This window comes from Globicephala melas, chromosome 2 (assembly GCF_963455315.2).
Source record: "Globicephala melas chromosome 2, mGloMel1.2, whole genome shotgun sequence".
Classification (NCBI taxonomy): Eukaryota; Metazoa; Chordata; class Mammalia; order Artiodactyla; family Delphinidae; genus Globicephala; species Globicephala melas.
This window is the reverse complement of record NC_083315.2, coordinates 175,795,254-175,821,246: the sequence shown is the minus strand read 5'-3', so window position 1 is coordinate 175,821,246 and position 25,993 is coordinate 175,795,254. Positions and strand designations below refer to the sequence as shown.

General features: G+C 40.8%; 1 protein-coding gene across 2 annotated transcripts in view; it reads left to right on the top strand.

The window, feature by feature from the left end:
• Window positions 1-25,993, top strand: part of PPP1R13B (protein phosphatase 1 regulatory subunit 13B) — a 74,409-nt gene that overhangs the window by 7,108 nt on the left and 41,308 nt on the right. The window contains exon 2 of one of the 2 annotated variants that reach the window (XM_030883218.2): window positions 24,128-24,275. In XM_030883218.2, coding sequence (XP_030739078.1) covers window positions 24,128-24,275 — 148 coding nt within the window. Of the gene's footprint in view, window positions 1-24,127; window positions 24,276-24,595; window positions 24,685-25,993 lie in introns of those variants that run through there. The other variant, XM_060295338.2, reaches the window with a different exon arrangement.

The following is a 25,993-nucleotide window of genomic DNA, read 5'->3' as shown; positions in this document are numbered from 1 at the left end:
GTAAATAATTAAACTCAAAAAAAATTAAACTCAAATGATCAAAATATAGACAGATTTTTGTGTTAGAATAGGAATGAGAAGTGAGATTTTGTCAAAATGTGAAGAACGATGAAGTAAAGTTTGATGATTTCAGGATTAACAGAAAAAAAAAACCCAACAATACGGACAGAGTATTTATGATAGAAATACAGATGTAAAACAGGGGGCATAGTGATTATCAGCTCAAACTCTGAAGCTAAGACTGTCTGGTTTCAAAGTCTAGCTTTGCCACTTACCAGCTCTGTGAACTTGGACAAATTATTTAACCTCTTTGTGTCTTATTTTCCTCTTTAAAAATGGGTTTTAATAGCAGTGTATTTCAAAACGTGGTTGTGAGGATTGTCAACTGCTTAGTGCATTCTGTTGATAACATCTGCTCCTCTTAGTTTTCTCTAGCAACCATAAGGCCTCATGGCAGAGAGGATTCAGTCAGCAAAGGACCATAAGTGAACTTTACGCCACCTAGGTAGAATACCTGTGTTCTTTCTGCCAGGAGAACTAGGTGGTAATTGCAAAATCTATCAAGTTGATAGGACAGAGCGGGATGGTTTGTGTTTCTTAGAAATGAGGGTTTACCTTCTCTTTCCAGTACCCTCTGTTATCCAGACCACAGCTCAAAACCAGCTCAGATTCACTTCACTCAGTGTTTTGTCAGCAGAAAAGCTCACCCCCTGCTCTCTGGTCTCTACCTAATTGGCACGTTCCAGGCCACCCTGTATAAAATGTCCCTCCCTGATTGTACTTCATTTTTCTTTATAGTACTTATGTCCACCTAGCAGATATTTGTGGAGGCTCCATGAAAGTGGGGCTTCATTTTCTTTTCCCACTGCAGGATCCCCAGTGCTTAGGATACTGCCTGCCTCTGGTCGGCATTCAGTAAGTACTTGTTTACTGAATGACCTCAGCAGGCATTTAGGGCACATCCCTTATATGCTGGGTCTGTGCCAGGGCTGGCACAGTCCCTGCTCTCAGTGAGCTCACGGTGGGGAACAATCATGTAAATAAAATGCCATTCTGAAAGATAAAGACTGTGCGCCTGGCAGAGTACAAGCTATGTACGGCAGGGCACAGTGGTGAGAGGAGTCTTCTCAGCCTTGGGATGTCGGGGGAATTTTCACAGAGGAGGTGACATTTGAATGGAGTTGAGAAGGATGAGGAAGAAGGGATTTTAGGTAGAGGCCTTAATGTTTGCAGGGCATTGAGATCTGAATTGGTGTAGTATATTGAGGGAAGTTGCTTGGAGCTTAAGGCCAGATGAGGCAAGGGGGCTAGAAAGGAGGTCAGTAGAGGTCAGATTCTGAGGGCCATGTGTGACCTGCATGAAAGTTTGAACTTGATCCTGAGAAAGATATGAAACTGTTGAAGTTGGTTGTTTTTTTTTAAACTGCGGTAAAATATACATAACAAAATTTACCATTTTAACCATTTTTAAGTGTACAGTTCTGCGGAATTAAGCACATTCACATTGTTCAGTAGCCATCGCCACCATTCATCTTCAGAACTTCTTCATCTCAAACTGAAACTACCGTTGCAGGATTTTAAGGAGAGTTGTAAATGCTCTAATTTATGTTAAAGTTGGCATTAAGTGTCTGGAATCAATGAGAAGAGTCTATCAGGATAGTCAAGGCAGAAAAGGGTCTCTGAGCAGTCAAAGTAGTTGTCAAAGAATCATGCGTTGAAGCTAACTTGGAGGTGATCCTCCTCAGCCCTCACTTATCATTGATTCGTAGGTGTTAGTTCTAATTTACCTGGCTTCTAAATCTTTAGAAGCTGCATCCGAGGTTGCTGGAGGGGTGTAGCTGTGGGCAGACATGCTGCTGGAAACCGTAGAAAGAAACAGCTTTAAGAAAACCTGAGGTAGTGGTCTGAGGGTGGGCATCCTGACCTCAGTCAACACCAAAGATAGCACAATGACAGATTACAGACTACACACAGGGTGGTGGTTAAAGGTCCTCATGATGACTGAGTCATCAAGAAAAGACTAAATAATATCAGTAATGTAGACAGCAGCTGGACACATTTTAGATGAGCTCTGTCCAGTAGGAACATAATGTGAGCCAAAAATGCAATTTTAAATTTTCTGGTAGCCACATAAAAAAGTGAAATTAATTTTAATAATATATTTTATTTAACTCACTATATCCAAAAATTATTTAAACATGCATTTAATATTAAAACATGATGGGTGAGGTGTTTTACATTCATTTTTTTCATACTAAGCCTCTCAAATTCCAGGACACATTGTATACATACAGCACACCTGATTTTGGACTAGCCACATTTCAAGTTCTCAGTAGCCATGTGTGCCTAGTGGCCATATCCAATGGACAGCACAGTTTCAGATTTTGGCTCAGACAAAGGGGTTAGATGCTCAGCTATTCAGAGAATGCTATCATTCATAAGAATTAATTCCTCAAGGATTATACATGGCTGGTGTTTTGTTTTATTTATTTTTTTAATTAATTATTTATTTTTGGCCGCGTTGGGTCTTCATTGCTGTGCGCGGGCTTTCTCTAGTTGCAGCAAGCAGGGGGCTACTCTTCGTTGCGGTGGCTTCTCTTGTGGAGCACGGGCTCTAGGCGTGCGGGCTTCAGTAGTGTGGCACGTGGGCTCAGTAGTTGTGGCTCATGGGCTCCAGAGCGCAAGCTCAGTAGTTGTGGTTCATGGGCCCAGCCGCTCCGCAGCATGTGGGATCTTCCCAGATCACTGCTCAAACCTGTGTCTCCTGCATTGGCAGGCAGATTCTTAACCACTGTGCCACCAGCGAAGTCCCTGGTGTTTTATTATAGTAGTTTTCATTTACTAATTTTTGCTTTTATTTTCGAAAAACTATTGAGGGACAGTGTAATGCAGTAGTTAAAGAGCACGGATTTGGGGGTAGACTGTCTGGGCTTGAATTTCAACTATTTAATTTCCTACCTATGTGATCTCGGGTGAGTTAATCTCTCTGTGTCTTAGTGTCCTCATCTGTAAAATGGAGGTCATAGTAGTACCTACCTCGCTGGTTTTGTAAGTATTAAATGAGTTATATATAAAGAACCTATAACAGTGCCTGGTCTATTATAATGAGCACTATAGATGTGTGCTTTTATCCTCCAAATGTTGAGCATCTCCAAAATGTTAAATGATCTTGATTCAGTACATTTAAAAAACATTTTTGCTTTGGAGACTGCTTAATTTAGATAGGTATTTAACAAGTTTTCACAGGTGAAAAATTGTAATTTTGTGAGGATATATTCTAATTGATGTCTTTGGGTAACTAATTTTATTGTTTGCTGGGACATTAAGGGTGCTTAACAACCACAGAAATAGTGTAATTAATAATTAAAGGATTTAGGATTCTAATTAGGAAAAATTGGAGAGGATGATTTTATCAACATTTAACTACTAGTACTGTTACAGTTAAACTACTCTCTCTCAGAAACACTTCATCAGCCCTAGTATGTCTGGGAAGACTACCTAGTTCAGTTTTCCTTCAGTATATTCTAACACTGAATTATTTTGAGAGTTTCACCTTCTACTGTCATTTGTAAATAGAGTAGAAAAGAATAGCAAAAGTAAACCCAAAATATAAAAAGAACACTGTGGAAGACATTTAAGAGGAGGTCCTTTATCACCTTCTAGAGTGAAGCATGGCTGGAAACATAACCAAATTAGGGTATGGTTATTTAAATGTCAAGTTTTTGGCACAGAAGAAGGCAGTGCCTAATGGGGTTTATTTAATCATGGCTGTTTTCATCTGTCATTGATTGGTGGTCTGTGGAACAGTTAAGCAGACTCTCTGCTTAGAGCATAATCTCCATACACAAAAATAAACTCAAAATGGATTAAAGACCTAAATGTAAGACCAGATACTATAAAACTCTTAGAGGAAAACATAGGCAGAACACCCTCTGACATAAATCGCAGAAAAATCTTTTTTGGTCCACCTCCTGGAGTAATGAAAATAAAAACAGAAATAAACAAATGGGGCTTAATTAAACTTAGAAGCTTTTGCACAGTAAAGGAAACCATCAGCACAACGAAAAGAAAACGCACATAATGGGAGAAAATATTTGCAAACGAAGCGACTGACAAGGGATTAATCTCCAAAATATACAAACAGCTCATGTTTAATATCAAAAAACAACCCAATCAAAAAATAGGCGCCCTGGTGGCGCAGTGGTCCATCTAAATGTCCATCGACAGAGGAATGGATAAAGAAGATGTGGTACATATATACAATGGAGTATTAGCCATAAACAAAGAACGAAATAATGCCATTTGCAGCAACATGGATGGACCTAGAGATTGTAATAGTGAGTGAAGTAAGTCAGACAGAGAAAGACAAATATCATATGATAGCGCTTCCATGTGGAATTTAAAGAAATGGTACAGGGCTTCCCTGGTGGCGCAGTGGTCAAGAAGCTGCCTGCCAATGCAGGGGACATGGGTTCGGGCCCTGGTCCGGGAAGATCCCACATGCCGCGGAGAAACTAAGCCCATGCCCCACGACTACTGAGCCTGTGCTCGAGAGCCTGCGAACCACGACTCCTGAGCCTGTGTGCCACAACTACTGAAGCCCGTGCACCTAGAGCTCTGCAACAAGAGAAGCCACCGCAAAGAGAAGCACGCACACCACAACGAAGAGTAAGTATTCCCTGCTCGCCTCAGCTTGAGAAAGCCCACGCACGGCAATGAAGACCCAACACAACCAAAAAATAAGTAAATAAATTTATAATTTAAAAAAAAGAAACACATTAGAAAAAAAAGAAATATGGTACAAATGAACTTGTTTACAAAACAGCAGTTGAGTCACAGATGTAGAAAACAAACTTGTGGTTACCAAGGGGGAAAGGAAGGAGGAGGGATAAATCGGGAGATTGGGAATGACATATACACACTACTATATATAGAACAGATAATTAATAAGAACCTACTGAATAGCATGGGGAACTCTATTCAATACTCTGTAATGACCTATATGGGAATAGAATCTAAAAAAAGTGGATATATGTTTATGTATAACTGACTCACTTTGCTGTACAGCAGAAACTAACACAACATTGTAAATCAACTATACTCCAATTAAAAAATGAATAAAAATTTAAAAAAAACACAAAAGAACATAATCTACTTACCCCCTGGCTCCCGCACGCATCCTCCACTCCCCTTCAAGGCTAACTCCTTTAGTCTCAGCCTACGTGTTGCTTCCTTTGGGAAGTCTTCCCTGGTGCTGGCATCTGGATCAGGCTGTCCTTCTGTGGGGTCTCATGGCACTCTGCAGTTTCCCACTGTAGTTTCCTGGTGTCTCTTCTCTGTCTCAGCTCAAGGTTCAGTGACTGGGGCGATGTTGACAGTCTGTGTCCTGAGCCTGGCCCAGGGCCATGTCGGGCTCAGTAAAATTTTCCTAAATGAATGAGTGATCCTGTAAGTGTGTCCAGTTTATGTTATATACATTGTAATACTTTGCTTTACATTATGGGTTTTGGTTTTTTGTGTCTATTATACTGCAGTGTCTTGTCATAAACACGGGAGGATAATTATCTCCTTATATGGTTATTTGCCTCTAGAATCGAACAAATCCTCAAATATCATGGTTAACAGAGAATACCTCATGGTCCAGTTGGTTTCTGGTGGGAGTCCTTTTGGAGAGTTGCTGATAATCAGATACTAAGGCTCATATGGGGTAACTGGGAGGGAAAATGGGATATTTTTATAGTAGCAGTAGCAGCTGCTTATGCTTTTTTTTTTTTTGATGTGGACCATTTTTAAAGTCTTTACTGAATTTGTTACAATATTGCTTCTGTTTTATGTTTTTTTGTTTGTTTGGTTTTTGGCCCTGAGGCATGTGGGATCTTAGCTCCCCAACCAGAGATCGACCTCACCCCCTGCATCAGAAGGCAAAGTCTTAACCACTGGACCGTCAGGGAAGTCCCCTGCTTATACTTTTTTTTTTTGCGGTACGAGGGCCTCTCACTGTTGTGGTCTCTCCCTTTGCGGAGCACAGGCTCCCGGACGCGCAGGCTCAGCGGCCATGGCTCACGGGCGCAGCCACTCCGCGGCATGTTGGGATCCTCCCAGACCGGGGCATGAACCCGTGTCCCCTGCATCGGCAGGCGGACTCTCAACCACTGCGCCACCAGGGAAGCCCCCCTGCTTATACTTTTGATAGTCAAGTCAAAGTAGCTAAGTTCCATGACTAAATTTAATGGAAAATTATCTTTTGTTTTTGTTTTGCCAGTTTTTTTTGTTACGCAAAATTAAGAGATTAAATTAAGAGATTAAAATCTCTTAATCTGAAGCTTTATGGTTAATCATACAATAGAAGAGCCCATTTCTATCAGTTGATGAGGTTTTGGCTAATATTCAGAGAAGTCTGGTGCTAGAGGTTACCAAGGTCAAAATTCTGCACCACCATGGAGTCAGGCAGGACGAGACTATAAACTCAGGGTTAGTAGTCTTTTGGAGGCTCAAGTAGACATTTAACTTGTTGCAGAATTTCACTGCCTTCGTATCTTGCCATCCCCTCCTCAAGTAGTACCTAGCAAAATCTACTTTAAGTGCCTTGCACTTTGGTTTTGAAATTTTTAATTTCTTGTGGGTTGAAGACTTATTAGTTTGTCATAAAACCATGGATTACGATCTCTATTACTACAGAGTGAGGAGGGGTACAGGATGAATAACTGCTAAGATTGTTTCTAGTGGTAACTTTTTATGATGTTGTATTAGAGCTGAATAGAGGGATCTCCATGTGAAAGCCCTCTGTTAGGGAAGCTCCTGGAGAAGCAGGTGGGTCTGAGCTGGCATTACAGGTGAATTCTGAGATGGAGAGAGGCCAAGTGACCCAGACCGAGAATGGCGTTAGAGCTGTACTTTCAACAGATATGTTTGTGCCTCCATGATATGCCAGGGCACTGTGAAAGATATGAATGGCATAGGAGGGAAGGTAAACGAGGTACAAAAAAAGTGACATTCATCAGATATTTACACAACAAATATTTATTAACTCTTATTATATGCCAACACAATGCTAGGCATTGGAGACTTAAAGACACTGATTCCCTGTCTTCAAGGGGTTTGTAGTCTAGTTGACAGAAACTTTCAAAACAAGTACCTTGTGGGACCGAGTGTCTGAGAACACAGACTTTGGAATCAGGTAGGCCTGGGTCCAGCCTTGGCCCTGCCACTTACTCTGTGACCTTAAACAAGTCACATACCTGTTGGAGTTTATCTCCTCATCTGAAAGTAACAGTGTCTCTCAATAAATAATGGTGTGGCCATAGGGAGAAATAATATATAGCCTAAAAAAAAGGAGTAGAACTGTGTGAATTCTTATGGAAAAATGCCCCAAATGTAGTGTTGGCTGAAAAACCCGTTTTCTACTTAATGTGATCTCACTGTAAAAAAGAAGAAAAGAGTTTTGTGGTGGAGAGAAAGGTCTAAAAGGATATATACCAGCTGTTTAAAAGTGTGAGTCATTAGGGGGACTGTCTGTTTTTTATTACATCTGTTGTTAGACTCTAAGAAAAAATTACGTGGGTGTTAATTTGCCACCTAAAAAATAATAAGGATAATAGAAAAAAAAGAAAAAACCCCAAAGAAAAACAAAAACCTCTTCCCAGGATTTCTGGCAGGATTGAACAATATTATGCATTGGAGAATGCTCAGCATGAGGTCTAGCACATAGTGTCAATCAGTAAATGGGTGCCGTTACTTTTATTGCTGTTCACAGCAGCTGAGGAGGAAGATGGGTGCTGGACTGCAGCACCCTTGAAAGTTGAAGTTAGGTTCTGTGGTTTGAATTTCCAAGGTCAGTTGACTCCTTGGATGTAGGATCTTGGTTGTCCTGTGGGTGTCCTTGGTTATCCCACAGGGCCCAGATCTGGTGACTAGGGTCGTTGTGGTCCATGAGCTTTTTCTGGCCTTGGCTGAAAGAGAGAGACCCACAGCTGGGTGAGGTGTGCCAAACCTACATGCCAAGCCCATCCCCCCTCCCCTCATTCTCTTTTGAGGATAGAAACACTGTCTGCCTCATCTTGAAGGGAGGGAGAGATGTGGCCTGCCAAGCTGTGCTGTCTGTCCTAAAAGAGACCTGGGACTCTGATGGGCCTTGTAGCTTTTGGAGTCATCCCCGAGTTTAGATTCGGATCTTGAGTGACGTATCAAGACTCTCTTGGGGGCTTCCCTGGTGGCACAGTGGTTGAGAATCTGCCTGCCAATGCAGGGGACACGGGTCCGAGCCCTGGTCTGGGAAGATCCCACATGCCGCGGAGCAACTAGGCCCGTGAGCCACAACTACTGAGCCTGCGCGTCTGGAGCCTGTGCTCCGCAACAAGAGAGGCCGCAATAGTGAGAGACCCGCGCATCGCGATGAAGAGTGGCCCTCGCTTGCTGCAACTCGAGAAAGTCCTTGCACAGAAACGAAGACCCAACACAGCCAAAAATAAATAATAAAAAAATAATAAGTAAATTAAAAAAAAAATTCTCTTGACCCTGCTTCTTCATCTGTAAAATGGGGATGATGCTCCTACCTCTTTCACTTGCATGTCATAAATGGTTCTTTTCCTTGTTTCTGTTGGATTAAGGGTGGAAAAGAATTTTTTTGAGGTATGATTGATGAGTCATTTTATAAGGCTTACTTTTTAAAAAATATTTATTGCTGCAGTGGGGTGGCTTCTCTTGTTGCAAAGCACGGGCTCTAGCCGCACGGGCTTTAGCCGCACGGGCTTCAGTAGTTGTGGCACTCGGGCTCAGTAGTTGTGGTGCACGGGCTTACTAGCTCCACGGCATCCCGGACCAGGGCTCAAACCCATGTCCCCTGCATTGGCAGGCGGATTCTTGACCACAGCACCACCAGGGAGGTCAGGGCTTACTTTTCATCTGCCGGTGAAGTAGATAGTTGGAATGAATATTCATGGAAAAAAAAAATCTATTCTGTAGTTTTCATTTTCTCTTCAGTCCTGATTTTTAAAATATTTGTTGCTTTGTGGTACTCATCTCTTGGGAGTGTTTTCTTGCAGATGAAACAATGTAGTTTTCCATAGGTGTGATTTATACTGGGTGCCCATACATCCAGGTGTGCAAGAGAACATCTTGGTTTTTGCCTGTTGTCCTGGCATTCTGTTTTGTTAGCTTTTTTTCCCCACTCAAAGTGACCATGTTTGGTTCTTAATTATATGGTCACCTAGTTATATCCCAATTGAATGCCTTTTTAACAAATAGTGTCACTTAGCTTACATTTTTCAGGATCCCATTGATAGTCATGGAGTCATTTTCAAAATTTATTATAGGTCTGTTTTCTGATCAGCTACCTTTTATAATTTGCACTTGATAATGTGTTCCTCTGTCAATTTTGTTTCATGGTTCTCTTTTGTAATTTAATTTCAATTCATTTCTATAATTTTTAGTTCTGGCGTTTTTCTAACTTTTGCAGTGCCCAGGGTTGTTGCCAGGTATTTAAATAAACAAGAAAGGAAGGAAATTAGGTTTGAGAGAATATTGTATGTCAGGCTTCTTGCTGGACATTTCACAGACCTTCTCATTCAATATTAAGTAAACAGTGTAACTAAATAAACTGCTGAAAGGGAGGCAGCCTGCTGGGCTGAGAATTGAGAGACCTGATTTCAGTCTTGGTTTTGTTACTAATAAGATTTATTAACCTTGACAAATTATTTCCTTCTCTGGGCTTCTGCTTCCTCATCTGTAAAATGGGGAAAGAGTGGTGGTTAGGTAAGTCTCCTTCCTGGCTCTAAGATTTGATGACTGATCTTTATGATAGCTTAAATTTGAAACTCTCAGCATATCCCTTTTAATTGCATTGAATGCTTTTATGAATGGATTAAGAAGCAAGTGGTTATTTACTCTAAAATAACTCAAATTACCAAAAAAATTTTTTATCCTTTCTTTTTCCCCAAACAACTTTACTGACTATTGAAAAAAAATTGAGGCACCTGTGTACTGTCCTCTCAAATTTGCAGCTTAAAATGTATGCTTTTTGTAGGACTGGTATGACTGTTACCTCAGGAAACACAAGATTTTATTTTTGTGTTAAAACGTGGATCCTTGTGAGATCACTCTGAGTGCTGAGCCAACAATAATACGTTAACTGTTTTTGTGACCAGAGGGGGAAGAAAACTATTTTGTGGCAGTGTAGGGAGATGATAAGACCAAAGGAAAGGTGATCTGTCAACCTGAGCCCCATTTCCTCTCTTCTTCTGGATGGAGACAGTTGGAGCTTTCAACTTGGTACAGAGCTGGGACTTCCATGTGTTTGCGGAACAGAGTTGCTGAGGCCCTTGACCCTGTGGGGTGGAGGGAAAGGGAAGTAGGTCTCCGTAACAGGATGATCCTGCTTCTCACGTCTTGTGAAATGCTGGCCCTGAAGCGGGTTTTCTTGCTGACCTTTTCTCCCTACTTCCCTCCCACTTTTGCTTTTGGTTTTGTTTTGCTTTTATGCTCTCTGTGCCTGTTTGCAGGTAGAGGACTAGTCAAGGCCTGGAAGGCAGTGTGGCACAGGTTTTCGGGAGCCAGGCAGACTTGTGTGTTCACATCTGAACTCAGCTACCCAGGAACTGCTGTGCCTTGGATAAGCGCTGAACCTTTTTTATACCTCAGGTTTCTCATTTGTAAAACGATAGCAACTTTAGTAGTTGAGTTGATTTTGGTTGCAAGTACTTTCTAAAATCTTAGAAAAGGGACTTCCCTGGTGGTCCAGTGGTTAAGACTGCGCTTCCAGTGCAGGGGGTGTGGGTTCGATCCCTGGTCAGGGAACTAAGATCCCACATGCCGTGAGGTGTGGCCAAAAAATTAAAAAAAAAAAAATCTTAGAAGGGGCTTTATTGGAAGGATGCTGGAGGGAGAGCTGAACAATGGAATCTTCAGGTGGAGCAGGAACTGGGACGACTCTGGGGACCTTGGCATCAGGGGTGGTGGGCCCCCTCTCTACGGCACAGCCTCTTTCTCAGCATCCACTCCATCAGCAGATCAGAGCTACCTTCACAGTCTAGCCAGCTTCTGTTCTGCACTGCCTCCGGGATTCTCTCTCTCTCCTGGATTCCTGGGTTCGTCTTCTAAGGGCCTTCCTGTTTCTGTGCTTCTTCACCCTCAGTCTGTTCTCAACAAAGCAGCCGAGTGAGTCTGTAAATCATGATGGTAAAACATGCCACTTCTTAGCTGAACTCTAAGGACTTCCAAGCTCCCTCTGAGCAGAAGCCTAATTAGTAGTTTACCTCTCATCACCTACTCTTCTCCCCTTGATTTCTCTGCTCCAGCCAAGCTGACTCCTTGTTGATTCTGAATCGTACCAGGCATTCCTTCTGCCTCAGGGCCTTTGCACTTGTTCCCTCTGCCTGAGTGCTCTTCTGTCAGGCTGTCTGCAGGCTCATTCTCTCACCTCCTTCCCAGAGGCCTTTTCTAACCACCTTACTTAAAATTAAAATTGCCTTGTTCCCAATCTCCTTTGCCTGCTTTGCTTTTCTCCATAGTATACATCACCACCCACCATACGATACATGTTCTACCTACTTATTTTGTCTCTTTCCTCAAACTATAATGAAAACTCCACAAGCAGACACAAGAACACTGTCTGCTTTGTCAGTGCTGAATCTCCAGCGCCTGGCACACAGTGGGCACTCAGTGGATATCTGTGGGACGAAGAACATTTTTCATCACGTATCTTCCTTAGTTTGAGTCAGCAATGGCAAGAGGGATGGGCATGTAAAATAAGCCTGACCCCTGAAAACTTGCCAAGTGTGCGTCCCAGAGAAGAGGGGAGAGAATTGTCATCTGAAAGCCATCCCAGTTGGGGTCTCTGAGGTTGCCGTGAGGACTGAATTGGTGTATGATTGCCTAGTAGGGGCTAAGAAAATGTTCATTCTTTTCTCTTTCTGAAAACATATAACTTCCTGACAATATTAATACTCAGAAATTCAGTCAGATCTCCATAATAGAGCTTTTTGTTTGGAAAGGTAAAAATTTGGATGTGTGATAATAAGAAAACTTATATGCAGCCTCATGTTGTAATGAGTGATGGAATACATAATTCTCTCTTCAAAAGGAATGGTTTTGAAGTTTTGCAAATTGTACACAGGTTTTTATAAAGGTTCTTCTGGTATCTGAGCAGATCCAAATCTCAGGACCCAGGTCAGGTCAAGAAAGAGGTGAAGACGTGGAGTGGGAAGGCATCAGTTTTCAGTTTAGTCTTTGTTAGTAGGAATTTTTTCCCAGAGGCAGTCTAGGCTGTGGAGTACATTCATCTTTGGATTTTATAATGAGTCTCTACTAATTTACTGTTTTGTATTCATACTTACAGTGTTTTGCTTTTCAAAGGAATGTGTACATTATATATTTGAAGTGAGTTCTTCCATTATAAAAAAAATAGTTTACGTTTCTGATAACTTTTGAATAGAGATTGTTTCTTACTGTTTCATAGGGATGAAGAACTTGAATAGTTGTGTTGTTTTTTGTTTTGTTTTTAAAGGTGTTCACAGCTTTGTTCCTGAGCTATTCAAGTAGAAACTTAAGCTTTGGAGTCAGACACTCTTGGGTCAGACAGTCTGGCACTTCTTAGTCACGTGACCTTGGGCAGTCCTTCAGTCTGTATGCAGTGACACGATCATCCTAGCACCTAGCTCCGTAGACCTGTTGGGAGAGTTCAGAGATATAATATGGGTAAACAGAAGGCCTGTCTGTGAACATAGTAAGCACTGAAATAATAGCTATTTTTATTATTAATAAATTGGAAAAGTCCTTTGAAGTTAAGTATCTTGTTATAAACTTCATTCGATTTTAAGCACCTAAGGTATGTCAGAACTAGCATAATTTGAAAAAAACAATTGTAGCTCTGTATGTGTCCTACTTCCAACAAGCAATTTTCCTAAGCATAACATACCAACAAGGCATTTATTATGAAAACTTATTTAAAAACCTTGAGGTTTCTCTTTTTAAAGTTGATGACGAAATTTAGGCAAGTCTTTTTTTTTTTAACAGTGGGTTTTATATGGAGATTAGTAAATTAATGTTTAGTTTTCCTTTTCATAGTGATTTCTAGATCCTGGTTACAGTTGTTATTGAACAGTGCTAACACCAAACTTTTTCTTCCGTGGAACTCACCTAATTAGGTGAAACTTTATCCACCATATCACTCTGCTGTAACAACAGTGGTCTGTCTTGTTTCATTAGGACATCTTATCATGGTTCATGTCATTAGCGCCTGAATTTAGATTCCATGAGGCCTAAGGGACACCTATTGAAGTATTTTTCCTTTGTAAATGGCATAGATAATCTCCAGGCACTGGGACTTTTGTTTTCTACACTTGAGTTTTGCTTATTTTTCTAGAGAAATATTTTGAGAATGGTAACTCAGAGCATTATAGGCAAATTCAAAGTAGCATCATGGTTTTTAAGAGCTGGCTCAAACCTCAAAGACAAAATGCACGGAGTCATTTGTAAAGAGATAGGAGGGCTATTGGACTTACTTTTCCTTCATAAATTTTATTCTGATTTTGTACAGATGATGGTATTTGCTATGGTGTCTATACGCGTGATTATATTAAAGTGTTCTTCAGAGACATTACTAATTATCCTTGTTTTGAGCTTTGTTTTCTGCTGGCAAAAGGATTAGTACTCAACTTTTGGTATTAGCAGACATGAAAAAACAGGATTTGTACAATTATAAATCTTTATTACTAGAGAAAAGAAAAATATATACAAGGAAATGATATTTATTTATTTATTTATGGTTGCATTGGGTCTTTGTTGATGCACACGGGCTTTCTCTAGTTGTGGCAAGTGGGGGCCACTCTTTGTTGTGGTGTGCCAGCTTCTCATTGCGGTGGCTTCTCGTTGTGGATCACGGGCTCTAGGCATGTGGGCTTCAGTAGTTGTGGCACGTGAGCTCAGTAGTTATGGCTTGCGGGCTCCAGAGCACAAGCCCAGTGGTTGTGGCGCACGGGCTTAGTTGCTCCGCGGCATGTGGGATCTTCCCGGACCAGGGCTCGAACCCGTGTCCCCTGCATTGGCAGACGGATTCTTAACCACTGTGCCACCAGGGAAGTCCCATAATATTTATTTAAAGTTGTTTCCATTGGGAAAAATATTTTACTGATTATATAGGTTGAATAATTGGTATAGCTAGATATTTTTTAAATACAGCTTTATTGACATGTATTTCACATAACATTCACTCCTTTGAAGTATGCAGTTTAGTGGTTTTAACATATTCACAGACTTGTGTAACTGTTACCACTATCTAATTTTAGAACATTTTCATCACCCCAAGAAGAAACTGTACCCATTAGCAGTCACTTCCTATTCCTCCTTCCCCTTATTCCCTGGCAACCACTAATCTACTTCCTGTCTCTATGGATTTGCCTATTCTGGACATCTCATGTAAATGGAATCACACAACATGTGACCTTTTGTATCTGGCATCTTTCACTTGGCAGTGTTTCTAAGGTTGATCCATGTTTGTAGCATTCACTTCATTCCTTTTTATGATCAAGTAATATTCCATTGTATAGATAGATATACGACATTTGTTTATCCGTTCATCAGTTTGGGCTGTTTCCACTTTTTGGCTGTTATGAGTAATGGTGCTATAAACTTTTTTGTTCAAGTTTTTGTGTAGACATATGTTTTTAATTTTCTTGGGTATATACCTAGGAGTAGATAAATATTTTTAAAAAAATACTTACAGGAATATATTTTCTTGAATTTTACAAAGAAATATGTAGAAAGAGGAAGCCTTATTCTGAAAATTGTTGGTACACCTAATTTAAAATTTTGTAAGGTCAAGAAAATTTAATTAGAACATCTATTAGTGAGATCATCTTTATAGTTGAATAATTAGAAAAAATGCATGATTCTTTGTTCTGGTTCCCTTGTATGATTAACTTTGCATTTTAGATAGCTTCAACTGTAGACACTGGATAAAATTTGGTTAGTTGAGAAGTTATCTAATAATGGGGAATATACTGTAAGTAGAAGGTATTTATTAAAATTCTGCTGTTTTGCTTTTTTTCTTTTGAAGTGGTTTAGAGTAGTGGTTCAGACCATAGCTTTGGAGTCGGTCAGACCAGGGTTAAATCCAATCCTACTCTGGCATTTATTAGCTCAGTGACCTTGGACAAGTTATTTAACCTCTCCAAGCCTCCTTTCCCTAATCTGTAAAATGAAGGTTGGTATTTATCTCACAAAGTTGGTGTGCGAATTGAGAATGTGTGAAGTGTGTATCACAGTGCCTAGTAATAAGCACTGATCAATGTTGATGGGAGTGCTTTTCCCCCAGTGTAGTGATTTTTTCATTTAATCCTGGGGGGTTTCATGAGGCCCTGAGAGCAGTTTCTTCCAAACTTCTTGGACCATGACCCACACCAAGAAACACCTTTTACAACGTGACCCAGTCTTACACACAATCCTGTATCTCTCTATATGGATATATGTAGTCAGAATTTCAGGAGACAGGACTCAACCTTTACCACATGTAGTGTATTGTTTTATTTTTTATTTTAACTTAATAGACTCTGCTTTTTACAGCAGTTTTAGGTTTACAGAAAGATTGAACCCCAACAGTTTTCCCTATTATTAACATCTTGCTTTAATGGGGTACCTTTGTTATAATTAATGAACTAATGTTCATACATTATTATTAACTAAAGTCCATAGTTTACATGAGGGTTCACTCTTTCTGTTGTACAGTTCTGTGAGTTTTGACAAATGTGGAGTGTCATTTATCTACCAATATGGTATCATACAGAGTAGTTTCACTGCCCTAAAAAATTCTTTTCCTTCCACTTACTCATCCTTCTTTCCACCCTCAGCTCCTGGCAACCACTGATCATTTTACTGTCTCCACAGTTTTTTCTTTTCCAGAATGTCATATAGTTGGAATCATACAGTATGTAGTCTTTTCAGACTGGTTTCTTTCACTTAGCCATGTGCATTTATGTTTCCTCCATGTCTTTTTGTGACTTGATAGCTCATTTCTTTTTATCACTGCATGATATTCCATTTTCTGGATGCACCACAGTTTATTTATCCATTCACCTACCGAAGGATATCTTGGTGACTTCCAAGTTTTGGCAGTTATGAATAAAAAGCTACTATAAACATTCGTGTGTAGGTTTTTGTGTAGATATAAATTTTCAATTCATTTGGGTAAATACCAAGAATCTTAATTGCTGGATCTCATGGTGAGAATATGTTTAGTTTCGTAAGAAACTGCCAGACCGTCTTCCAAAGTGGGTGTGCCATTTCACATTTCCACCAGCAGGTTCCTATTGCTCTACATCTTTGTCAGCATTTGGTATTGTCAGTGTTCTGGATTTTGGACATTCTGTTAGGTGTGTAGTGGTTTCTCATTGTTGTTTTAATTTGCAATTCCCTAATGACCTCTGATGAACGTCTCTTCACATGCTGATTTGCCATCTGTGTATCTTCTTTGATGAGGTATATGGATCTTTTGTTCATTTTTTGATTGGGTTTTTTGTTTTCTTATTGAGTTTTAAGAGTTCTGTGTATATTTAGGATACAGATTCTTTATCAGATATGTGTTTTATAAATATTTTCTCCCAGGCTGGTCTTTTCGTTCTTTTTTTAAATTTATTTATTTATTTATGTATGTGTGTATGTATGTATGGCTGTGCGGGCTTTCTCCAGTTGTGTTGAGCTCGGGCTACTCTTCGTTGCAGTGCACGGGCTTCTCATTGCAGTGGCTTCTCTTGTTGCAGAGCACGGGCTCTAGGTATGAGGCCTTCGGTAGTTGTGGCTCGCAGGCTCTACAGCGCCGGCTCAGTAGTTGTGGCGCACGGGCTTAGTTGCTCCACGGCATGTGGGATCTTCCCGGACCAGGGATCAAACCTGTGTCCCCTGCATAGGCAGGCAGATTCTTAACCACTGAGCCACCAGGGAAGTCCCTTTTCATTCTCTTAATACTGTTTTTTTTTTTGATGTGTGTTTTGTTTTAATTTTTATTTTATATTAGAGTATATTTGATTTACAGTGTCGTGTTAGAATACTATTTTATATTGTTCTTCTCCATTAAAAAACAAAACTGGCCCTGAGGGCACTAATTGATTATACAGCACATTAGTAGGTCACAACTTGTGGTTTGAAAATCAGTTCTGCTTCCATAATGTTCACATGGACAATGTCAGTAAAGCAACCATCATTCTGAGCAGTGATTCTCAACATTGATGAACAAGGGTGTCAGAGTTGATACTGCCCTGTTCCTATTTTAGAGGATTCTTTAAGTTATAATGAATAGATTATATTTGGTCAGCTGCATCACCTCCACACATGGTATGGAGTAATAGCATATCTAGACATTACAAGAAGCTTCGTGAGTTTTGTATTTCTACAAGGTTTTAGACAGGTTTCCTCAAAATGCATATGCTTTTAAATACTGGAGGGATTAAGTAAGTAAGGTGAAGGGAAGCTGAGATGTATATTTTGTATTCCCAGGAATAGCGTGTGACCAGATTTCACCAATTCAAGCTGGTGAGAGGAAATTTTTATATGATGGAATATATACTTTTAAAATATTAAATTATTAAAGCAAAGGGACTTCCCTGGTGGCGCAGTGGTTAAGAATCCGCCTGCCAGGGCTTCCCTGGTGGCGCAGTGGCTGAGAGTCCGCCTGCCGATTCAGGGGACACGGGTTCGTGCCTTGGTCCGGGAAGATCCCACATGCCACGGAGCGGCTGGGCCCGTGAGCCATGGCTGCTGAGCCTGCGCGACCGGAGCCTGTGCTCCGCAACGGGAGAGGCCACAACAGTGAGAGGCCCGGGTATCGCAAAAAAAAAAAAAAAAAAAAAAAAAGGCAAAAAACAGTGACTTGAACTAATTGATATGGTTATTGAGGATCTAATTTAATGGTCATTTAACTGTATTAGTCTCTTATGAGTAGATGCTACTTAAATATTTAAATGTATCTGTCCTCTCAAGAGTCTTAAATATTTACTTCTTGCTTATTTAGAAAAAAATTCTTCATTGATCTTGAAAGGCTAGTTCTAGTTCTTTGCCAAAATAACACGAATTCCAATTATGAAAATTGAGTGTAATATCTTACCAAACTCTTTGTTCATTTTCTTTGGAGTTAATTCGTTTCCCCAAAATTTGCAGGAGTAAGGGTGGGACTCCCCCCCACCCCCCCGACACCCTGCAGTGCCACCTTGTGGAAGGAGGGAAAACTTTAACAAGGGATTTCTGTGATGTCTAGTTTTGAGTAAAATCTGCCAAATATCATATGCATGTGTATAGGCTTCTGACTTTTACGCTAACATTTAAAAATTTTTTTTAATTCATTTTTTGGCCGCCTTGGGTCTCATTGCTGCATGCAGGCCTTCTCTAGTTGCGGCGAGCGGGAGCTACTCTTCGTTGCGGTGCGTGGGCTTCTCATTGCGGTGGCTTCTCTTGTTGTGGAGCACGGTCTCTAGGCACGCGGGCTTCAGTAGTTGTGACACGCAGGCTCAGTAGCTGTGGCTCGCAGGCTCTAGAGCGCAGGCTCAGTAGTTATGGTGCACGGGCTTAGTTGCCCCGCACCATATGGGATCTTCCCAGACCAGGGCTCGAACCTGTGTCCCCTGCATTGGCAGGCGGATTCTTAACCACTGCGCCACCAGGGAAGTCCCCAACACTAACATTTTTAAAAGATTTTTATCCTTCTCCTCTCTGATGTGGAGTAACTCAGTGATAAGGGGGGTAAAATATTGTTTGTTTGTTTGTTTTCCTATGGAGACCTTGAAGATAAGAAGGCAGACACCTACCCTTTGTGACTCAACCTATTTTAAAAAGAAATTTTTTATATACTTGGGGGAGTTTACTGAGTGCCTACTATGTGCCAGGCTTTACTCCAGGCACTAGTGATAGAGCAGTGAACTAACTAAAATCCCTGCTCTCAGGGAGCTTATGTTCTAGTGGGAGGAGACAGAGGATAAACAAGTAAATAAATATACAACATAGATCAGGTGGTGATGAAAACGAAGAAGAAAAAAAGCAGAGTGAGATAGAGGAGTGCTGTTTTAGATAGGTTGGTTAGGTGAGCAAATGTTTTAAAGGCTCTCCTATGTAGATGACTTACATTAGTGGTAGATTCCCAGTGATTTTCTTTATGTAGCTCAAATGTTCTTGAGAGTGAGGAGAAGTTGACCTCTTAATCTGATATGGTTATGCAGTTAGCTGCCTGCTAGGCTGCTTCCATCTTTTATTTACTGAGCACACATATTTTACTCAGGCACTGAGTGAGAGAACACAGGTCCTGCCCTCAGTGGCCTTATGGCCATTCTAGGTTTTTTTAAAACAACTTTAAATAAAAATATGTGCAGCTTGAGACCCACTTAGATGATTTCAAGAGCAGGTGATGGGTCACAACTCACTCCTGTGAGTCACAAACACTGTTCCAGTAGAGGATGTAATCATGAAAACCATTGATAATTTAGTGTAAGAATGTTATGCCAGAAATAGCCACAGTCTGTTATAGGAGAGCAAAAGAGGAGGCCCTGACTCACATTGGGTCAGGATGGGTAGACAGTTGCGTCAGGAGATACTTCCAAGAGGAGGTGGACGTTTGCGGATGATGGAGAAGGACAGACAGGCGGGCAGGGTCTGATAACGTGACTTGTCTGGGCAGAGGGAACAGTTTGAAGAAAGGCATATAAGGCATTTTATCATCACGTGCCATTCTGGTTACAGCACACGGTATAAATCTTTGTGTGTTTTTCTAACTGTAGTTAACCAAATCTTTTATTTTCAACATATTAATCTTTTAGGAAGAATAAAACATTAACTTCTTTACTTTGTTTTCTTTGTCTTCTTAATCCTTAACCCTATTGGGTTTCATCTCCATACATACTGTTAAGAAAGAAAAAAAATAACACTACCCATTAGATTGTGACATGCTATCAGTTGTAAGATATATTGTGATTTCAAAGATATTAAAAAAAGTGCATCTAGGATTAATACTTATGATATTTATGTTGGAGATTCTTCAGTTTCTTTTAATCTAAGAAATACTTGCTAGAATAATGGTAGCAGTCCCATGCCTTTTCAGCTCCAATTTTAGGGGTTGCTCTAGGGAAGTATGTACCATCCAGGTCAATGCCAGCTTAATTTATCTCGAGAGCTTTTAAATCTGTGATGATTATAATGATATTAGCTTTGATTGAGTAGTAGAGATTAGGGGAAATGGATTTTGTTAAGATTAGGAAAGATAGGGTTTACTAAAGACTATAAAATAGAATTAAAAACTGAAGTAATGTGTAGTGACTTTCGGATAAATTATCTGCGAGTTCTTAGCTTTCAAAAAATAAATGTTCAAACTCACAACTCTGCCATTCTGCCCCTCCTCCCCTTCCCCCATCATGTTGAACTTATTCACTAGCTGAAAAGTCTTGGTAATTCAAAAGTGTCCCTGAAGAGTGTCACGCCATGGTTCATTCTGACAGCAGGTTCCTAAAGAATTCTGCTTTCCGAGCAGAGAAGCACAAGCCATGCCTTTACGGGTGCCACTGTGTGCCCATGGTGGGTGATGAGCATGCGAGACTGGTTCTGGCCAGAGGCCCGGCTTCCAGAAGCAGATGGTTGTGTAAACCTTCACTAGCTCACAGTATGGAGAACAAATCATGGATCCTGTAGTAGACACAAGCGGTACAGGATGAGGAATGAAAAGGCTGAAACACCGCGGAAAACAGGACCCACTCCTGGTTATTAGTGAAATGTAGTTACAGCACTTAAAGAGAAGATAATTTTTAAAAATATTCTCACTGATTTGAAATTTTGATTTATAAACTGTGGTTTGGGAAAATATATTATTAGATCTTAAAAAGCATAGGCTATGAGGGGACTTCCCGGGTGGTCCAGTGGCTAAGACTCTGCACTCCCAATGCAGGGGGCCCGGATTTGATCCCTGGTCAGGGAACTAGATTCCACATGCCACAATGCAGATCCCGCGTGCTGTAACTAAGACCCGGCGCAGCCAAACAAACAAATAAATAAATAACTAAATTTAAAGCATAGGCTGTGAAATCACATGGGACAATATTTACCATTAGAAGAATAAAATAAATATGAGTAAACAAGAATAAAAATATATTCCAAGGGCTTACCTGGTGGTGCAGTGGTTGCGAATCCGCCTGCCAGTGCAGGGGACATGGGTTCAAGCCCTGGTCCGGAAAGATCCCGCATGCCACAGAGCAGGTAAGCCCGTGGGCCACAACTACTGAGCCTGCGCTCTAGAGCCCACGAGCCACAACAACTGAAGCCCGCGTGTCTAGAGCCCGTGCTCCACAACAAGAGAAGCCACCGCAATGAGAAGCCCGCACACCGCAACAGTAGCCCCTGCTCGCTGCAACTAGAGAAAGCCTGTGCACAGCAACAAAGACCCAATGCAGCCAAAAATAAATAAGTAAATAAATTTATTTTAAAAAAATTCCACTTGTTCTGATGAAACTGGTATAGCATTAAGGCCCTTCAGTTCTGGACTTGTTTGCACTGGATCCAGGAATTACCAATTTTATTCCAAATTCTGTAGATTCCAGGCCATTTATGTTAGTATTTAAAAGACCCCAACTTTTTTTTTTTTTTTTTTTTTTTTGCGGTACGCGGGCCTTTCGCTGCCGTGGCCTCTCCCGTTGCGGAGTACAGGCTCCGGACGCGCAGGCTCAGCGGCCATGGCTCACGGGCCCAGCCGCTCCGCGGCATGTGGGATCCTCCCGGACCGGGGCACGAACCCGTGTCCCCTGCATCGGCAGGCGGACTCTCAACCACTGCGCCCCAAGGAAGCCCAAAAGACCCCAACTTTTAAAGATAAATTCCTCTGTGGGTTAGTGAGCAGAAATAACTGTTTTATTTCTTATAAAAGAGAAATGTGTTTATAACATCCTAGAAGAACTGAAGGAAAAGTGCTTGTTCAACAGACTGGGTGTATCTTACTTAGATCATGAGTAGTGTTTCCTCAGTTCTGTGGTATGGTGGAGGTTTTATATTTTGTCTGCCATTCGTGGAGTCGACCAGATTTCACAGTGCCTCCCATACGTCAGATACTGATGAGGCAACGGGAACAAAAGATTCAAAAGTGAATTGCTTGGAGGCACGTAGAGCCTAGGGTGATGTAATGAAGATGTGTGTGAAGAGCTACTGGATCACAAAGGAAGGAACATGTAGCCTCCTTGGTGAGAGGAGGTGGTGAAGGGAGGTTTTGCAGAGGTGTAGCGTGTGAGCTGAGTTTCGGAGGGTGAATAGGAGTTTACAGGCGAACAGTAAGGGCACTGGGACAGAGGGACAGCGGCCTGGGAGAACTTGGACTTGAGGGAGCAAGGTTCATTGTGGGAAGGCACTAGGACTGGAAGGCTAGGAAGGTTGTGAGGGATCTTTTACCCGTGATAGGAGTCTGCAGTTTATCCTGTAGTCTAGGCTTTCTCGGAGGGCATTCTGTGGAAATCCAAGCCCCATAAGAGTCTCTGGGGGAGAAAAGTTAGAGATTCACATGAACATTACAATGTTAGACTCTTGAGTGCTCAGTAAAGAAACCAGTTTCCTGTTTATAAACTCGAATAAATGTTTTGGGAAGGATTGCTATTAGGCAGCGCAGGGCTCCTGAATATTTTAAGCAAGGGAATGACTTCAACTGATTTACATTTAGGAAATTAACTGGCAACAGTGAAGGGGGGTAGGTTGGAGTAAGGGGAGATTGGTGGCAAGAGAACAGTTCATAACTATTACTAGTTTTGGTAATAAAATCTGGCTGTCAGTATAGAGATGTTTAATCTCAAAATTTAGGAATTTAGGGCACTTCTAAGAAAAAAATATTTTAACAATGAACTAAAATACTTAGTTGACAGCCGAGATTTTGAGAGGAGAATTTTGGGACAAATGCAGATTTTGTTTCTGACTTTGATCAAAGATTAAACAGGGCTTCCCTGGTGGCGCAGTGGCTGAGAGTCCGCCTGCCGATTCAGGGGACACGGGTTCGTGCCCCGGTCCGGGAAGATCCCACATGCCACGGAGCGGTTAGGCCCGTGAGCCATGGCTGCTGAGCCTGTGCATCCGGAGCCTGTGCTCCACAATGAGAGAGGCCACAACAGTGAGAGGCCCGTGTACCGCAAAAAAAAAAAAAAAAAAAAAAAAAAGATTAAAGAAAATCTTTGGTTTAAATTTTACTTTAGGAGTAATGTTTTTTAAAAATCCCTTGTGATACAATCTCTTGAGTTCTTAGATCAAAGTGGTAGGGTTTTTAAAAGTTTTTTTAAAATAATGCTGGACAATTTTTATTTTTTAATTTTTCAAATACATTATAATATACCTTCATTTAAGGACCATTTTCATTTCTTTTACTGTGATATATTATTTCTTCAGTCAATTTTTTAAAATAAATTGGATTTTTGGTCTTTCTGGTACCGGTTTTTAGGAGCCTTTTATATATTGAGGAGATTGGCTTTTTATATGTGATATTAGTTACAAATATTTTTCCCCAGTTAGTCTTTTTTGCTTTGTAAAAGATCCCTGTGTTTTATTACCTGAATATATCTTTTTCTGTGGTGTCTGGTTTTTGAGTCATAGGTAGAAAGGGCTCTGTACTCCAAGGTTATAAAAAGGAATTTATCCAGTTTTAGTCTGGAATCTTTACAATTTTGTGATTTATATTTAAATATTTGATCTATTAGGAACTTATGCTTGTGTATGATATGCAATATGAATCATTTTTTTCCAGATGGGTATTTTAATTGCTCAGGCATCATTCATTATATAGTCTTTTCCTTCCTCAGTTTTGAGATACCTGCTTCATCATTTACCATTTTCTGTTTCTGGACTTTATAATTTGTCCCGTTGATCTATTTATGTGCTGTTGCCATACTGTTTTGAGGCTTTATAATATCTAGTAGTGCTAGTTTCCTTCTAATACTCCTCTTTTGGCATTTTCCTGACTTGTCTTATATTTCAATTTTTCTACATGAACTTTAGGATCAGCTTAACCTGTCCCGTAAGCATTCTGGCAGGGCGGAGTGGCAGTGGGGGACTGGGGTGGTGGGGGGATCACTTTTAATTTACAGATTAATCTCTTTATTGATGGATGACTCTAAGTTGTAGCTTTAATTTAATCTTTCTCTTACAGATGATATTAACCGTGTTCTTGAGCAACAATGAACAGATTTTAACAGAAGTTCCCATAACACCAGAAACGACATGTCGGGATGTTGTAGAATTTTGCAAGGAACCTGGAGAAGGCAGTTGCCATTTAGCTGAAGTGTGGAGAGGAAATGGTATGTATTAGGCTCTATAAAGATGACTAAGTACATGAAATCCAGTGTTTATTGAATACAGAATGTTGTTTCCGGTTCTTTGTTATCTGAGGTAATAAGGAATTGAGTAAAGTAAAAACTATTTTATCGCATGAGGATAGGATGTTATAAATGCTGTTTGCAAAGAAGTGTGTTCTGTGATTTGACCCTCACCGTAGCCATGTGGAAGAAGCTGGGAAAGCAGATCCGGTTCTTGTGTGAAGGCTTTCTGACATCACTACTGACCAAACGAGAGTTCTCTGTCCACTGAGACCTTACAGTGTTTTGTTTGTTGCATGTCAGGTTGTTCATCTGCTTTTCTTCTCCCTACGATAACTTCACGAAGACAAAAACACTATCGTGTTCCCCTGTGTACAAAGCCTTTTAAATAGTAAGTGCTTCATAAATATTTGTTTATTAAGTTGAGAAGAGTTAATACTGGCTCTTACATTTAAGGATTTGTCAGCTAGCTGGGCAGAGATGATCAGTGTAGGTAATATAATTACCGAATACAGAAAATTCTGCAAAATAATGTGGATTCTCGTGGAGATGTGGAATTGAACTGGGATAGGATACACCAGGCGAGGGGAGCAGTGTGAGGGAAGGACAAGAGAAGAGCATGGAGAAGGCGTGCTCCTCAGACAGCACTGAGAGGAGGGGCCCAGGAGGGTGGGAACTAGACTGGCAAGGCCACCTGCTCTGGCAGCGTGTGGAAGGAGGTAGCTGTGTGCATGGATGGGTCTGAGTCAGGAAGCAAGAGAGTGGTCAGTTGGAACATGCTGTGTATGAGGTGGGTGTCCAGATGGATGTGTTTAAAGGACACTTAGGGATAATCAGTGAATTCTTACACTTTTTAAAAATAATTTTTTAATTGAGGTATAATTGACATACAACATTTTATTAGTTTGAAATGTACTATATAATTATTTGATATTTGTGTATATTGTGAAATGATCACCACAGTAAGTCTAGTTAGCATCCATTTCTGCACACAGTTACAGAATATTTTTTCTTGTGATGAGAACTTTTAAGGTCTACTCTTTTAGCAACTTCAAATATGCAGTATGTTTTTTTTTTAAATTTATTTTTGGTGGCATTGGGTCTACGTTGCTGTGCACAGGCTTTCTCTAGTTGCAGCGAGTGGGGGCTACTTTTCATTGTGGTGCGTGGGCTTCTCATTGCGGTGGCTTCTCTTGTTGCAGAACATGGGCTGTAGGTGCGTGGGCTTCAGTAGTTGTGGCACACGGGCTCATTAGTTGTGGCTCACAGGTTCTAGAGCACAGGCTCAGTAGTTGTTGCTCCGCAGCATGTAGGATCTTCCCGGACCAGGAATCGAACCCGTGTCCCCTGAATTGGCAGGCAGATTCTTAACCACTGCGCCACCAGGGAAGTCCCTGCAGTATGTATTGTTAACTCTGGTCGCCATGATGTACATTACATCCCCAGTAAGAGTTCTTTATATATTGTAGATACAAGTCCCTTATTAGGTGTATGATTTGTAAATATTTTCTTCCAAAGTCTTGTGCTTTTAATGTTATCCTTCAGATTCAGAGTAAAAACTTTAAGGACACACTGAGAGAAACTTGACTTTGATAAACGGTGGACTGTTTACTAAAGTAGGAGTAAGAGGCCAGGTCCTCAGTTATCAGTCTGATATCAGCTACAGGAAGAGGGCCGTTAAGTAATTGCAGTTTTTAGAG